This window comes from Myotis lucifugus, unplaced genomic scaffold, assembly GCF_000147115.1.
Source record: "Myotis lucifugus unplaced genomic scaffold, Myoluc2.0 scaffold_146, whole genome shotgun sequence".
NCBI classification, from domain to species: Eukaryota; Metazoa; Chordata; class Mammalia; order Chiroptera; family Vespertilionidae; genus Myotis; species Myotis lucifugus.
Genome location: NW_005871194.1, coordinates 2,485,257 through 2,500,906, shown reverse-complemented (window position 1 = coordinate 2,500,906; position 15,650 = coordinate 2,485,257). Strand labels below are relative to the sequence as shown.

General features: G+C 39.9%; 1 protein-coding gene across 6 annotated transcripts in view; it reads right to left on the bottom strand.

The window, feature by feature from the left end:
- Positions 1-15,650, bottom strand: part of ABCA9 (ATP binding cassette subfamily A member 9) — a 112,367-nt gene that overhangs the window by 95,389 nt on the left and 1,328 nt on the right. For 5 of the 6 annotated variants that reach the window (XR_002830771.1, XM_023759039.1, XM_023759037.1 and 2 more), the window contains exons 2-7: positions 10,887-10,984; positions 9,400-9,501; positions 7,224-7,431; positions 4,947-5,111; positions 3,251-3,354; positions 2,329-2,555 (exon numbers count right to left, since the gene is read on the bottom strand). Coding sequence is in view for 5 of the 6 variants with exons in the window: in XM_023759039.1 (XP_023614807.1) it covers positions 2,329-2,555; positions 3,251-3,354; positions 4,947-5,111; positions 7,224-7,431; positions 9,400-9,501; positions 10,887-10,892 (812 nt within the window). In the remaining variant the exon portion in view is untranslated. Of the gene's footprint in view, positions 1-2,328; positions 2,556-3,250; positions 3,355-4,946; positions 5,112-7,223; positions 7,432-9,399; positions 9,502-10,799; positions 10,985-15,650 lie in introns of all 6 variants that reach the window. The other variant, XM_023759038.1, reaches the window with a different exon arrangement.

The window sequence follows — 15,650 nt, the reverse complement described above, 5'->3', positions numbered from 1 at the left end:
CATCATCATCATCATCATCATCAGTTGCTTTTCTCTAATGCTCTATAGGTTTCCATGATTTCTTAAAAAATATATTGACCAAAATTCCCTCCAGGATTGAGTTACACAATTTTAATACAAATAGAGATACCAGAAGAAACTCCCATTCTAGACCAAACCAAGCCAGCAATGCATTTTCTCCCTTTTTGCATTGTTTATTAAATAATTCTGGAGGAAAAATAAATTTGGTATAAATTGGCAGCATTAAAAATATGTGGTCTTCCTATTCAACAGTATCTAACGTTTACTTAAACACTACATGGTATATATCTACAACTATTCTATATATTCTACAATTCTTGTTTAACATTGAGAATAATATCACAGTATATATAGGGTATATTCAAACTACTGCTTTCTGACTCAAGAACTTATGCTTTTACTACTCTTTATCTCAAAAGCATTGTTTGGCTAAACTCATTAAAAGTTTTGTTGCTAATTGGTTCCTTAACTTACATCTCTCAGTATGTACTACTTCCCAATACTGAGTTCTATCTAATATTCTGTGTTTAATTTTTCTTAATTCCACTTTAAATACATTTCCTGTTTAATCTTTATGGCCAATAAGAGATAGATACCGTTATCAATGTTTAACAGAAGAGAAAACCAAGATTTGAAGAGATTAAGTAACTTGGTCAAGGTGGCAATGCTCAGATGGAGATGACCCATGGCTTCCCACCTCCCAAGCCTGTGTTCTCACCACTGTGTACACCTCCACCAAAGAAGCTTTGACGTGTGTGTGTGTGTGTGTGTGTGCGTGTGTGTGTGTGTGTATGTTATTTCCTTCAGAGTCATAAAAGTAAGAATTCATTCAATGTGGAGTCAAAATCAATCATCCAAACATATATTTCATCAAACATTAGAAACCTCACATATGTGTGTGTGTGTGTGTGTGTGTGTGTGTGTGTGTGTGTGTGTATACAAAATTACTATGCCGGGAGCCGGTCCATCCTTGCTGTTTCAAGGGACCTGGCATATATGGCATACTGTTCTTAATGTGTTTGCTCACCTTCTTGGCACTATGTGTTTTGACCAAGGTCACCTCTCCGAGAAAGGTTGTTTCCCCAGGTAGGGATTTTTCCCTGAGGTTAGGGAGGGGATACAACCCCTTAATTAAGTGCCAGACGGTAGTTAAGCTACATAATCTTTACTCCCTGGAATGGAGATAAGAAACGCCCTAACCTTTGTAATAGAAATTGACAGGATTAAAATCGGCTGGTATAAATGCGGATGTAACAAGACAATAATCATCAGATCCTCATGAGCTCCTCATCACATCCTCATCACATCCTCATCAGCTCCTAACCAGACCCTCATCAGATCCTAACCAGAACCTAGCCAGAGAACATGGCAAAAGATCCTGGACAGAACCTGGCTACAGAACTTCACTGGAGAACCTAGACAGAGAATGGCAAAAGAACCTGGATAGAACCTGGCTAAAGAACCTGGCGACCGAACCTGGCTGGAGAATTTGGAAACCCTGGCTGGAGAACCTAGTGAGAGAGCATGGCACCAGAACTTGGTTGGAGTTCCTAATCAGAACTTCGCTGGAGATCCTGGAGGGAGAACCCAACCATGCTGATCAACTGAACGCTGCCTCCATGTCATTCCTTCTTCGCCGACTCCGTCCACACCTTGGGGGATCCCTGGACCCGTTGGGGTTGGACCCCAGCATTACTAGTGGCCCTGCGCATGAATCTGTGTGCGAGTAGCTTGCTGCCGCTTGCCTCAGCTGGCCGCCCCTCCCACCGCTGCTCGTAGCTCTCCACCGCACATAGCTCACTGCCCGCCCTCCTGTAGCTCTCTGCCACTTGTAGCTCGCTGCCCCGCCCTCCTGTTGATCGGTCATTACATGACGGCATCCTGACCAATTTGCATATTACCATATTATAAGTATATATATATATTATAAGTATATATATATATATATAAGTATATATATAAGTATATATAAGTATATATGTAAGTATAGGTATATATATATACCAGTATGTGTGTGTATACACACACACACACACACACATCCACCCCATATATGGTAACTAGTGATCAAGAGTCATCATTTGTATTGGCTAGTGATTTGGGTTTCAGCAAGCTATAGAATTAGACTTTCTTTAATTCAGTGAAGTATCATTTACCAAGCCTATAAGTCCATCTACTTCACTTATTTATCGTACACTACCTTATGGAAGCCATCAAGTTTAAATATGATACTTTATAGGCCTAGGGAGTCCAAATAACTCACTCTGCTTATGTATGCTATGTGACAGACTGTAGCCATGTAATTACCAGAATGCTAACTCTCGAAGTCCCATCATGGTCATCAATGACTTAATGTATTGTCTTTCTTTGGCAACGTTGACTGATACATAGTAGATGAATGTAGAAAAAGAAATAATGCAGAAGAAAATGAAAATATCGGTCCCAACCCCTGCTTGGGCAACAAAGGGTAATATCTTCATATTTAAACCAGTGACTGACATGAGCTCTTCCATCACCGAGTGATTTGTTGTGATCTAAAGAAAGATATCAATGAACACATTGTTATATGAAGCTGATTATAACCTCATGCATTTCCTCTCAATGATAAGAAATATGTGCATTCCACTTTTAAATGCATATGCCTATCACGATCTGTCCCCAGGTAGTTCCTGCCACCCTCCAGTTTTTGTCTCGATTCCTTAGAACATCTTTCTACCATCTTCACTAGACAAAATTCTACTCAATCTCAACCTCTCAGCTGAAATGTCATTTCAATTAGTAGGTTCTCTCTGATATTGCAGAGTATCTTGTTTCATTGTTTGCCTAGTACACCATTTATAATCTCATGACAGAATCTAAACTCTTATCATGAACCATATATCTATTTCTCTCCCCCTACTATTCAGTATCCCTGAAGAAAAGTAACTGTGTTCTACTTATTTCCTGATCCTCAGGGCTTAGTGTAGTGGTTTATATACAGTCTTGCACCACAAAAATACATGTTGGTTAATGACAGACTGTATATACAACAGTGGTCCCATTGTCTAGTGACACAACTATCCTAATATCATAGTGCACAGTGGCCCATGACTGCACAGTACTTGTCCAGTACATTGTGCCCAATAAATGAAGTGAATAAATCAATTAAATAAGATAGGATAATCCATAAGATAACCATCCAACAAAATTTAACTTACACTCCCATCTATTTCTTTAACTTAATACTCACTTCTATGATAGCGGCATTAATGGCAGCTTGAAAAGCTATAAAGCCTTTTTTCCAGAACAGTGAACCTTCACAGGCGACTTTTTCATTTGATGTTTGACAATGAGCTTTAGGAAAAGAAGAACGCAACATAAACAGTTATGATGGGATGGGGCAATCTTGGTGATAGGAAAAATGAAGACTTCAAATATTCCAAAATGCACTCCAAGTTCACAATAATATAGCGTATGGTAGGGTTTTTTGCAAGTAAGGTTTGCAGGGTACACCCAGAGAATATGCTTTGTTCATGTGAACATCAGTTCTCAACAATTTTTCACTCAATCTTATAATTCTCTCCATTACCCAAGAATATTTTGTTGAGCTTTGTTGAGCCAAGACTATTCTGTGGCTTGTGCCAAAAAAGCACTAAATTTTTTAAAAGTTTGGTAATCATTGAGCAAGAGCCTTTTCTTGCAATTTTATTTAGGACTAACACAGGAATGCAGTCATGTGCCATATTACTATATTGGGTAAACAATGGAACACATATAATGAAGTTGAAAAATTCCTGACTACTTAGTCAGGGTACTGACCTCTTTTCCCTTAGATCAGCGGTTCTCAACCTGTGGGTCGCGACCCCTTTGGGGGTCAAACGACCCTTTCACAGGGGTCGCCTAAGACCATCGGAAAACACATATATAATTACACATTGTTTTTGTGATTAATCACTATGCTTTCATTATGTTCAATTTGTAACAATGAAATTGGGGGTCACCACAACATGAGGAACTGTATTAAAGGGTCACGGCATTAGGAAGGTTGAGAACCACTGCCTTAGATTGTCAAATGAAAAAATGATAATGCCAACACAACAATAGCTGCCCAGTGTGAGTGAATCCAAATTATACCTATTTTTTGTGAGTTCAGCATAAAAAAATGTATTTTTTGGTGTGCTTCAGAATTTTAGTAGTTTATGTCTACCATAAGATGAAAAGGCTTAAAATCGCTGGCCTAGAGACATCGTAGCCATTATGACATTATGCTTTTCTCAAGTGTTTGTGGTGATGCTGTTGTAAATAAACCTACTGCAACTATGTACAGCCCATAATACTTGATAATGGCAATAAAGGACCATGTTACTGCTTTATGTTTTTACTAACTATAGGTTTTATCGTTATTTTAGAGTGTACTCTACTTACATAAAAAAAAGTTGGCTGTAAAGCAGTATGCCAGGCTATGCCAACAGCAGCTCCTAGAATATCTCATGTTTACCGCATCTCTGGATGGCATCATTTTCTCTTGTGCTTGATTTAATCTCATGTTGTTTTGCACAGTAACATGCTGTACAGGTGAGAGGTCGTAGTCTATACCATATGCAAACAGCCTAGGCATGGAGTAGGCTGTACCATTTAGGTTTGCGTGAGTGCACTCTGTGATGTTTGCACGACAATGAAATCACCTCATGATGCACTTCTCAGAAAGCATCCCTCTCATTAAGCAGCGCATAATTGAAACAGCAAATATAATTTCTTAATAAGACAATATACTTACGAACACATGCTTTTTTTTTTAACAGGAATGAATCTCATTATGTTCAGAAATTAAAAGTCTGGATATGTTGTGATACTTTTGCTCTCACATATGCTTCCTTTTGACTAATGACAACAGCAAAAAAAAAAAAAAAAAACCCAAAAAAGTATTTTTCTAATGGGAAAGTTACCTAAATGGTCTCTGTATTCCTTCCTCCTGGGGATTCTACCTCCCCAGACAAACTTTAAATGATATGAGAAGTTATCATCAAAGATGACTCTCACTGCATCTATAGAATAGTTTAAATCCAATGCATTCATGCTTTCCTCATCAGGCCACCCCGTGATTGTCCTTCCTGCGGGTGAAAGAGGGGAAAAGGTAAGGAAGATCTCTATGTGGTCCAAAGACAGCACATCACATACAATCATGGTGAAGGTCTTACATTCACATCATCTCCTCGCTAAATGAGAGATTCACACTTGGTGTGTGTGTGGGGGTGGGGGGAGGTGGGGGCGGGTTCCAACGCTCTAGATAAACTCAGAAGTGCTGTGTGGCAATCGCTTCTATCACAGATTGCGCCTTTACACACTTTATAGCTGATAGCTCAATTGATGTTTTTTCTTTTCAGATTTAACTTATTGGAATTAATAATCATTCAAAGTGTGTATACTTTTTGGGGGACACCCTTTAACCAATACTTTAAAGAAATACCAATGTATACATTTAAACTGATGTGCATACAGACCTGTCTAAAGTTGAAATATATATTACAATTATAAATATGTTCTATAATTATAATATACGGGGCCAGGCAAAAGTAGGTTTACAGTTGTGAGTACACGAAACACAGTTTATTCTTGTATTATTGATTATTAATGATTGTATTATTTTCCATACAAACAACTGTAACCTATTTTCATCCCACCCTGTATACCTCTATTTGACAATGGTGTCAATACGGCTAAACTTCAAAGACAGCATAAAATTGTTCAATTTGGGGAGTGTTTTTCCAAGAGACTTTGTTTATTCTAAAATATGTAATGTAAATGAGTGCCTTTTACGGACCAAACCCAGGCCATTTAACCCACTGTCTGGAATCTGTTGAATGCAAACGCCTATTATAATTCAACATGTTCTACTGGCCTCTGTGCTTCCTGCCATCTGGCAACTGGACCAGATATTTAATTACACCCAGGTCCAATACTTTGGGCCAGGCTACAGATAATGGTGTATTCTTTCATTAGTGTCATAATTGCTGAGTGTCTTGCTTTTTGTGATATGAGCAGCCATTGACACTCAGTGCCAGATCCACTAGAAATTTCGAAATGATGATGTTCTATTTCCATCCTTTGTTTTTCATTTACTAGAACATGTTTATAAAACAGTACTTTTCAGCATCTGTTTGATTAGCCAATTGTACAGTTCAATAGGATAAATGCTGGCATTTCCCCTTTATTTACAAATGTTCCTAACAACTGATTTCCTATCATCTTCCAAGGGCAAACATTTTTTTTTTCTTTTTACATCACGATGAAAGCATGCATTTAAATATACATTGGATGAGTTTCAAATCATTGCGCTATTCTTGTTGAAGCTTAACATATGCCAGCTTTGACTCAGGAGGGGGTCTCTTGAAGTTGACTGCTGAGTTTTTCTGACATAATCTATTTGCTCTCAAAGGTTTCCTAACTTTCTGGAAGGTCAAGAGTCCTCCCCCTATAACTTTCTTGTCCCAGATCTCTGCATCTCCTTTCTTCCCGTACCAAGACTCCTATGTTTCAAGGACTCAGGGGTGAGAGAATTAGACTATTCCATAATTACTTATTTGGTATATCCTACATGACATATATAACAGCCTCAGAATAGCATTCTAAAACTACAGCACCAACCTAATTACTAAAAATGGTTTTAATCATTCTCAAATTGGCCCTCTCTTTGCAGTGGTTACTGGCTCTTTCTTAAGGGGCTCTCATTATCTTCTTGGGCCCATTAGATACCCTACAGCAAGCCTTGTGGCTGTTAGGGCTTCTTCCCCCTTCACTTATATCTGGAGGCCCAAGGAAACACGTTTTCACCTATTTTGTTGTGAACACTGTCCATGCTTTCTTGGTTTTGCTGTCTAATTTCTCTCTCAATTTTTATGCATTTCAAGAGATTAAAAAACCATGCTGTCACCATTGATCAATCTTTAGGGAATCTTCTCACAAACATACATTTGAATAACCCTTGGATTACCTCATTTTAAAATGGACTATAAAAAGGAAAAGCCACTTAACATAAAATTTCCTAATATAGGAGAGTAGTAAATACAGTAAGAAAATCTCCTTGATATCAGAAAGGAATATGCATTAATGTCGTGAATTAAATCTAGAAACTTAAACATTTAACACAGTTTATCAAAAGAATTTAAAATGAATTTGTGTATTTTGCCAACAAGAAATTTACCGTGAATTTCTGAAGCACGTACCTTTCATAAATGGGGCTGATGCTACTTTGCTCATGATCTCCTGGGTAGTTTTGGATTCGGGTGCAAATGCAATAACATAATTAGAATCATTAAAATGATCTACACGCCCCAGATATATTGCAGGCACTTGAGGAAAGTTATCAGTGTAATGTATAGTGGAAGAAAACAGGTATGCAAATAACACCAGGAGAAATGAGAAAAACCATTCCTGCACAGCAACAAGAGAAGATGGAGCAAATCAGTAGCTGTTCAACCACAGATAAATCATTCCCAAACAAATTTAAACACTTAAATTTTTATGTAGCTCAGATTCCATTTTTCCTCTCTCCCAGTCTTGAACTCTCCCAAATTTCTTGTCCTCTAATAGGCCCGTTTTGAAATGTGCACTTCATCTATCAAGATGGAGTTGTAGCATCCATCCTATAAAATAAAAGCCTAATATGCTAAGTGTCTGGTCGTCCCTTCAACCAATCAAAGCGTAATATGCTAATGATATGCTAAGGCCGCTCAACTGCTCCCTTTGATGTGCACTGACCACCAGGGGACTAGTTGCTATGACGTGCACTGACCACTAGGGGGCAGACCATCCAACTGGTAGGTTAGCTTGCTGCTAGGATCTGGCTGATCAGGACTGAGCTAGATGGGCCAGACATGCCCTGGAGTCCTCCTGCAGCCCCTCCCCGGCTGGCCAACCTCCGCATCCCTCCCTGGCCCCAATCATGCACCGGTGGGGTCCCTTGGGCTGGCCTGCATCCTTTCACAATCCAGGACCCCCCAGGGAATGTTGAAGAGCCAGTTTCAGCCTGACCCTATAGGCCAGGCCGAGGGACCCCACTGGTGCATGAATTTGTACACCGGGCCTCTGGTTCCAATTATAATTGAGAATCTAAGTTTATCATACTTCAATGCAAGTTTTAAAGGCTAGATTGCTTCATGAATGGCCTAATGATTTATAGTCATGTGGAAACCCAAGTGACAATGATAAAGAAATATTAGGTAGCATGAAAAAGAGAACCAGCCATCAACAAGAGCAAGGTCATATTTTTATCTTCTGCTACCTGTATGTGCAAAAAATAGTTCCAAAATATTGCTCATAAAGACAGATCTTAAAAGTCTTTGTCATTGCAACAATATTCTGGAATTGGAGATGCAACAGAATGCATGTGAAGTCCTGTGTTAAGAACACACTTTAATATTTAGTTTTAATTCTAAACACATGTCCCTTAAAAGACAATATTCACCATATGTTCTTATTTCAGCTATGTGTGTTGGCCTATATCTACCCTAATCTATCTAGTCAGGTAGATAAATGAACAGATACAGTGCTTATATGAATAATTAAAATAATGATAGCAAAACATCTATCAACAGTAGCATCTAACTTTTACGTTCATATGATCCTTACTCCATGCAGGAATTTTATAGAACTTATTCTTGCCAACTGAAGTATTCAATACATATTGGTTGAAAGAACACACACATACACACAATGTCTATAAGATCAAATATTAATATATCATCCCTTAATCTATGGATATTTTATGAGTGATTTTTAATGTATTTAATATATTTTTCTAAATTTACTGAATTTTCTACACAAAGTACATCTAATCATTCTTATAATTAGAAGAAAATAAATACTATCCTAATAGAAGCAAAAGTTCAAAATGCACTTTCCCTCTTAGTTGTATATATACCCATTATTTCTTTCCAATTGACATCATCCGTATCCATAATACAACTGTTTGGAAGTGCTACACTTTGTCTTTTGAATGCTTTTTTAAAACTTCATCTTGATTTCTGGATTAATTCTGGATTAAATGTTGCCTGTTTCTTTGACTTTAACCCTGAACTTATGTACCTATGCCTTCATGAGTTTCAAATGAGTTTAGATGCTAAGAATTCTTATCTCTGCAGTGTAAAGATGTGGCGTTATTTTTCATGGAGTTTCTAAATATGAATTACTTTTCAAATGCCTTAAGACATATAATAATAATATTTTTAAAGGAATCTTATTTGAAATAATAGCAAAGTCCAGAACTTAAAAAAAGTCAGTCTGTTAGAAATAGAATCTATCTGAAACATTAAATAATGAAGACACAGTATTTGTGCTGCCTGATCAAATACTTTTTCCTCTTCTATATATGAGAACAAACACATAGACTCTGAACCATACCAAGAAGGTTTCTCTCTTCATCCTCCATTTTTTAAGAAAATTCTTGCAGAGAAGGGCCCATGTTTGCTGACCCACGCTGATGTGCCTCTTGCTCATTCTGACCTGTTTATTTAAAAATTAGGAAGTAAATGTGAAGGTGTGAAATAGGGAACATTGTGCAATCAAGCTGAAAAGAAATATCATAACATCTGTTTCCAAGTGCTTGCATAGCAAAGAAGGGAGCTGAAAAGCTCAAAGACAGACAAAGGGATGTTCATGTGCAGTGTTGAAAGAAATCACAATTTTCAAAATGATTAGACATAATTTGTATTGACTCCTCATGGACTGACAAAAATTAGAGAGTTTCATAGAGTCAAGTTTTCTCCCCACAACCTTGCACTGTTCAGCTTTCTAATGGGGACACAGGAACTTTAAGTACTGCTGGTGGGAGTATAGACTCACACAACCATATGAGTGATTCATTCCCAATTCCTTACTACTGCCATAAGTCAATTCAGCTGCGGGGTACAAGTGCCCAGGAAGTTTTCACAGGAGCCCTCAAGGGGACCTCTACAAAGATGCTCTTCATAATGTGCACTATGGTGGCATGGTGCTGTGAAACAAATTTTAATCAATATAGTCCATAAAGCATGTGGGGTTCAGAAGCAATGGGTTGGTATCCACATAGTAACATAAAGAGATCTTTAAAAAAACATAGTGCCATTTTTTTAAAAGTAAGACAATGTTTAGAGTTATATCACAACATCATTTATATTAATTAGCACTTCATGCCATATTCATTTTCCAGGAATATCCAGGAACTAAAGGATGGTTATCAAGTACAATGAAAAGGTTACCTATGGCAGTGGGAAGTGGAAATGGAGTTTGGGTATAAAGTGGGAGCTGCAAATTTAAGGAAATAAATAACCAAAACAAGAGAAGGGCTTTGTTTGAACCAATCATGCTGTGTGCCATGAAATCAAAAGTATGATTAATTAGTTCTTTATCCACCTTTTATAAGTAAAGTTCAAAAAAGTTCCATGCCAACCATTAAATGAGAAAACAACAGCAACAAAATCCAAAAGCAAGTAGATAAAAATTCTCGTGAGATTTCAGAGAATTTCAGATTGTTCATTATGGCTGGAACGAAGAGAGATTGGAAGGAGTTTGAACATAGGATATTGGAAAGAAAATAATATCTAACTTCTAATGATGGTTTATATGTTCCAGGTAGTTCTAAGCATTTATAAGAATTAATCAGTGTAATCCTCACAGGAAACCTTTGGGATAGACCTTATTATTCTCCCCATTTTACAGATGAAGAAGATAAGGCACAGAGAGGCAAAGTGACTCTCCACACACAGCTTAAAGGTGACACAACCAGGGCTTGAACCCGGAGGGTCAAGTTCTGGAGCCCTCACTCTGAACCAACTGCCGTGCTGTGGTAGAAGTTCATCTGGGGAGTGTGTGGATCAGGGGTCACTTCCATGCAAGATCAGAGATTCTACCAGCATCCCAACAGGCGGTGAGGAGCTCTAGGAGGGACCCGCTCAGGCGTTTATCCACAGACTTCAGTTTGCGCAGTTGTTATCGGAAGCCCCAAATGCTGGAACATAAAGAAAGGCAGATTACCCTCAAAGGCAAAGAAAATATATACTATTTAAAAAGAAAACTGTATTACAATAAACAGAAGAAAAATTTAAAATCTTCCATTTAATGACCATAATGAAATTCAAGAAGAAAGTCAAAAAGAAATTAAAAGCAAATATCATACTAAATATTCCCCCTAAAGTCATCAAGACCATAACATCTTCCATGATACAGAGAATTTGCAATCCTTCCAATTTTTTTAAAAAAATTCAAACATATTTGAAAATAATGAGATTAAAAATATTTAAAATGATAAAAAGTAAAGTATTAGGTGAAGTGATATCCAAAAGAAAAATAAAGAAAATACAATTGCAAAAAAGTATGTATTGTAAAGAATACATTGTAAAAAATAAAATGGAAATAATTTTTCAAGGTAGTGGGAAGACATGCATATTTTCCTAAAGGCTCTTTTAAGAACCAAATATAATGACAAGGAAATATAAAAAATAATATGTTTGAAATTAAAGGATAAAAGAAAGAATCTATAAAGAATCAAGTTGACAGGATAGGAATGGGGTAGTTTAGGAGGAAGTAAACAGTTTGTAATGGAATAAAAATCAGCCTAATATCTGTGAAGTGGAATTGAAAAAGCAATTTGCTCAATTTCCCTTAGAGCAGTGGTTCTCAACCTGTGGTCGCGACCCCTTTGGGGGTCGAATGACCCTTTCACAGGGGTCCCCTAAGACCATCAGAAAACACATATATAATTACATATTGTTTTTGTGATTAAACACTATGCTTTAATTATGTTCAATTTGTAACAATGAAATTGGGGGTCACCACAACATGAGGAACTGTATTAAAGGGTCGAGGCATTAGGAAGGTTGAGAACCACTGCCTTAGAGAAACCTACCAAAATAGACAAAACTAAAGAACACTGAAGAAAATCTATTTGCAATAAAACTAGATTATGATTTAACCCCATACCATGCTTCGATTCTTACAAAGTAGATGGTCCAGTTTTATTGCCAGTAGAAAAGAGCACCCCAAATAACCATCAGGTCTGTGAAGCATATAAGCCTCAGCCTTGCATATTCAGCCATGCATATGAATGGAGAGGTGGGAGGCGGCAATAAGGATGGGGGTGAACTGACAAGGGATACACGGATCAGATGAATTTGCACTAGGAGGTTCTTGAACTGGAAATGCATCCTAGGCAATATAGGCATAATTATTTGCAGGCATCTATGTTGCTCTGCTGTTGTCAGTAGAAGACAATTACCCAATCCCTTCTTTTTATGGGTTCAACCTTGGCCTTGGGGCTAATCCACTTAAGTGCCTAGACTTGCAGGAAGAGATAACTAGCCTTCAGGCTTACCACAGATCCACCATTGGGTCTGACTGTCCATTTCCAATACGGGGGCCAAGTCCTCAGCAACTCTTTATAGAGCTGTTTGCAGAGAGCATTCTAATTCTAGTCTAGAACCTATATAACCACAAAAATTCAGAGCTTATCTGTCTAATGCAGTGGTTCTCAACCTTCTGGCCCTTTAAATACAGTTCCTCATATTGTGACCCAACCACAAAATTATTTTCGTTGCTACCTCATAACTGTAATGTTGCTACTGTTATGAATCGTAATGTAAATATCTGATATGCAGGATGGTCTTAGGCGACCCCTGTGAAAGGGTCGTTCGACCGCCAAAGGGGTCGCGACCCACAGGTTGAGAACCGCTGGTCTAATGGCTATTCACTGATCACTTCAAACCTAATGAAGGCAGCAGAATTCAGATATGACACTCTACCTGGTTAGCAGTGATGGAATGTCATTATTTACATGGTCCTCTTAGTGCAGCCCAAGAACCAGAAGTATATTTCCCAGAATGAGCTACATAATTGCCTTGCAGAGGGCATATCTCATAAAAAGACTCTGACACTTGTTAGAGTGTGAACACCCATGAATTATCTTAGTTGATGAAGAAAACGTAAGACCTAATCTTAGTTAACAAACCCAACATTTTAAGAGGGGGAATTGGCCCAGGAAATGTTACAAGGACTGTGCTTGGAGCACAAGGCTATTTGGCCAATGAAACATGCGTTTTCAAGGTAGTGGCAGCCTCCTTTGGTGCCGTATTTAAGGAGGATGGCAATCCCAGGGTCGCTATTGTCTCTTCCCTCATTTTACAAATGAGCTTGCTCTTGGCTGTTAGGTTCAAGGTTCAAGGACTAAAATCCTGATCTTGCCCATGCTGCCCCCTGCTTGTATTCAAGAGGCAATTCAAATGGGAAGATCACCACTCCAGGAAGCCCGGGGGAAAGGGGGCCTGTGAATGCCAGAGATAGAGCCTAATTACGTTTTATTGCTGGGAAGAATGTGCTATTGCTGTCTAAGTCTGAAAGGCAAGGACTGATGGAGGAGAACTTTAAAGGCTAGATTGCTTCACGCTGATGTGTCTCTTGCTCATTCTGACCTGTTTATTTAAAAATTAGGAAGTAGCCATAACCGGTTTGGCTCAGTGGATAGAGCCTCGGCTTGCGGACTGAAAGGTCCCAGGTTTGATTCTGGTCAAGGGCATGTAACTTGGTTGCGGGCACATCCCCAGTAGGGAGTGTGCAGGAGGCAGCTGATTGATGTTTCTAACTCTCTATCTCTCTCCCTTCCTCTCTGTAAAAAATCAATAAAATATGTATTTTTTTTAAAAAATTAGGAAGTAAATGTAAAGGTGTGAAATAGGGAACACTGTGCAATCAAGCTGAAAAGAAATATAACAGCTGTTTCCAAGTGCTTGCATAGCAAAGAAGGGAGGTGAAAAGCTCAAAGACAGACAGAGGGATGTTCATGTGCAGTGTTGAAAGAAATCACAATTTTCAAAATGATTAGACATAATTTGTATTGACTCCTCATGGACTGACAAGCTTGCATGGAATAACGGTCCCGTTCTAGTCCTGGAATTTGTGCCACGGCAAAGGAGAATTAAGGTGTGGAGTAAGATGGGAGTAGGTCTGCTAAGCCACTGACTTGAAATCAGGGAGGTAATCATGGATTATCGGGGCGGGCCCAATGTCATCACAAGGGCCCTTAACCGTAGACGAAGGATGCAATCCACTGCTGGCTTTGAAGACGGAGGGAAAAGGGCATGAGCCAGGCAGTGGGACAGCCGCTAAGTTTTAACAGCAGGAAAACAGATCCTTCCCTATGTCCTCCAGCAAGGAACGCAGCCCTGCCAACACCTCACTGTCGTCCAGTGTGACTCACCGCACGAGTCTTACCTCCCCAACTCTGAGATGATACATCTGCCTTGTTCGACCCCATTAGGTATGTGGTCATTTGAAAAAGAAAACGGATACAGGAGCATGAAAGGAGGACCGGGCACAAGACGGGAAGAAATCCTGACAGTCTAAGGCCAGCGCGTGGGACCTTGAGAACATTATGCTGAGTGAAATAAGTCAGACAGAAAACGCTAAGAACCGTATGATTTCACTCATATGTGGGATATAAAACTGAAACTTATGAACACAAACAGCACTGTGGTGGTTGCCAGGGGGAGAGGGGTGGGCGGAGAAAGGGGTCCTAATATGAGGTGACAGAAGATTTGACTTTCGGTGGTGGGCACATGGTGCTCTATACAGATTTTGTAACTTAGAAATCCACACATGGAACCTATATGTTCATGTTGACCAATGTCACTCCAATAAAATTTAATCTACACTAATAAAAGAGAAACATGGTAATTAGCGTACGACCGCTACCCTTTTCATTGGCTAATCAGTGAGTATATGCAAATTAACTGTCAGCCAAGATGGCGGCCGGCAGCCAGGCAGCTGGAAGCGAACATGAGGCTTGCTTGCTTCAGTGACTGCGGACTCCAACATTCCCCGCCTCACTTGCTGGCCTCTCAGCTGCAACTCTAAGCAACTATGTACTATGTTGCAAATAAGAAGCTAAACAAAACACCAGAAACCGGCTTTCATTCAGCCGGGCTTTAGCAACATTGTATCGATGTTTTCAGCAGCGAGGCCTCAGAGCTAAAGCTGGCCCAGAATAAAAAAAATAAAAAGAAAACAAGGAGCGGTTGGAAGCTTCAGTCAACCCACCAGCCTGAAAACAGCCCTCAGCCCCTCACCCAGACTGGCCAGGCACCCCAGTGGGGACCCCCACCCTGATCCAGGACACCCTTCAGGGCAAACCAGTCAGCCCCCACCCATGCACCAGGCCTCTATCCTATATAGTAAAAGGGTAATATGCCTCCCGGCACCGGGATCAGCGGAGCAGCGAGGCTCCCAGCACCAGGATCAGCGTGACAGGGGGCAGCACCCAAACCCCCTGATCGCCCTGCGGCTCTGTGTGGGACAGGGGGCGGGGCCACAACCTCCCTATCTGCCCTGCTCTGTGCCTGATAGGGGGGAGCTCCCCAATCCCCTGATTGCCCTGCGGCTCTGTGTTTGACAGGGTGCAGCGCACCAACCCCCTGATCGGCCCTGCTCTGTGTGTGACAGGGTGCGGCGCCCCAACCCTCCCCCCCCCCCCACGGGCCCTGCTCTGTGTGTGACAGGGTAGAGCCATAACCTCTTCCATCAGCCCTGCCCCGAGTGTGACAGTGGCGGCGCCCCAACCCCTGATCGGCCTGCTCTGTGGGTGATAGAGGTGCGCCAAACCCCCCTCACGGCTGCTCTGTGTGTGA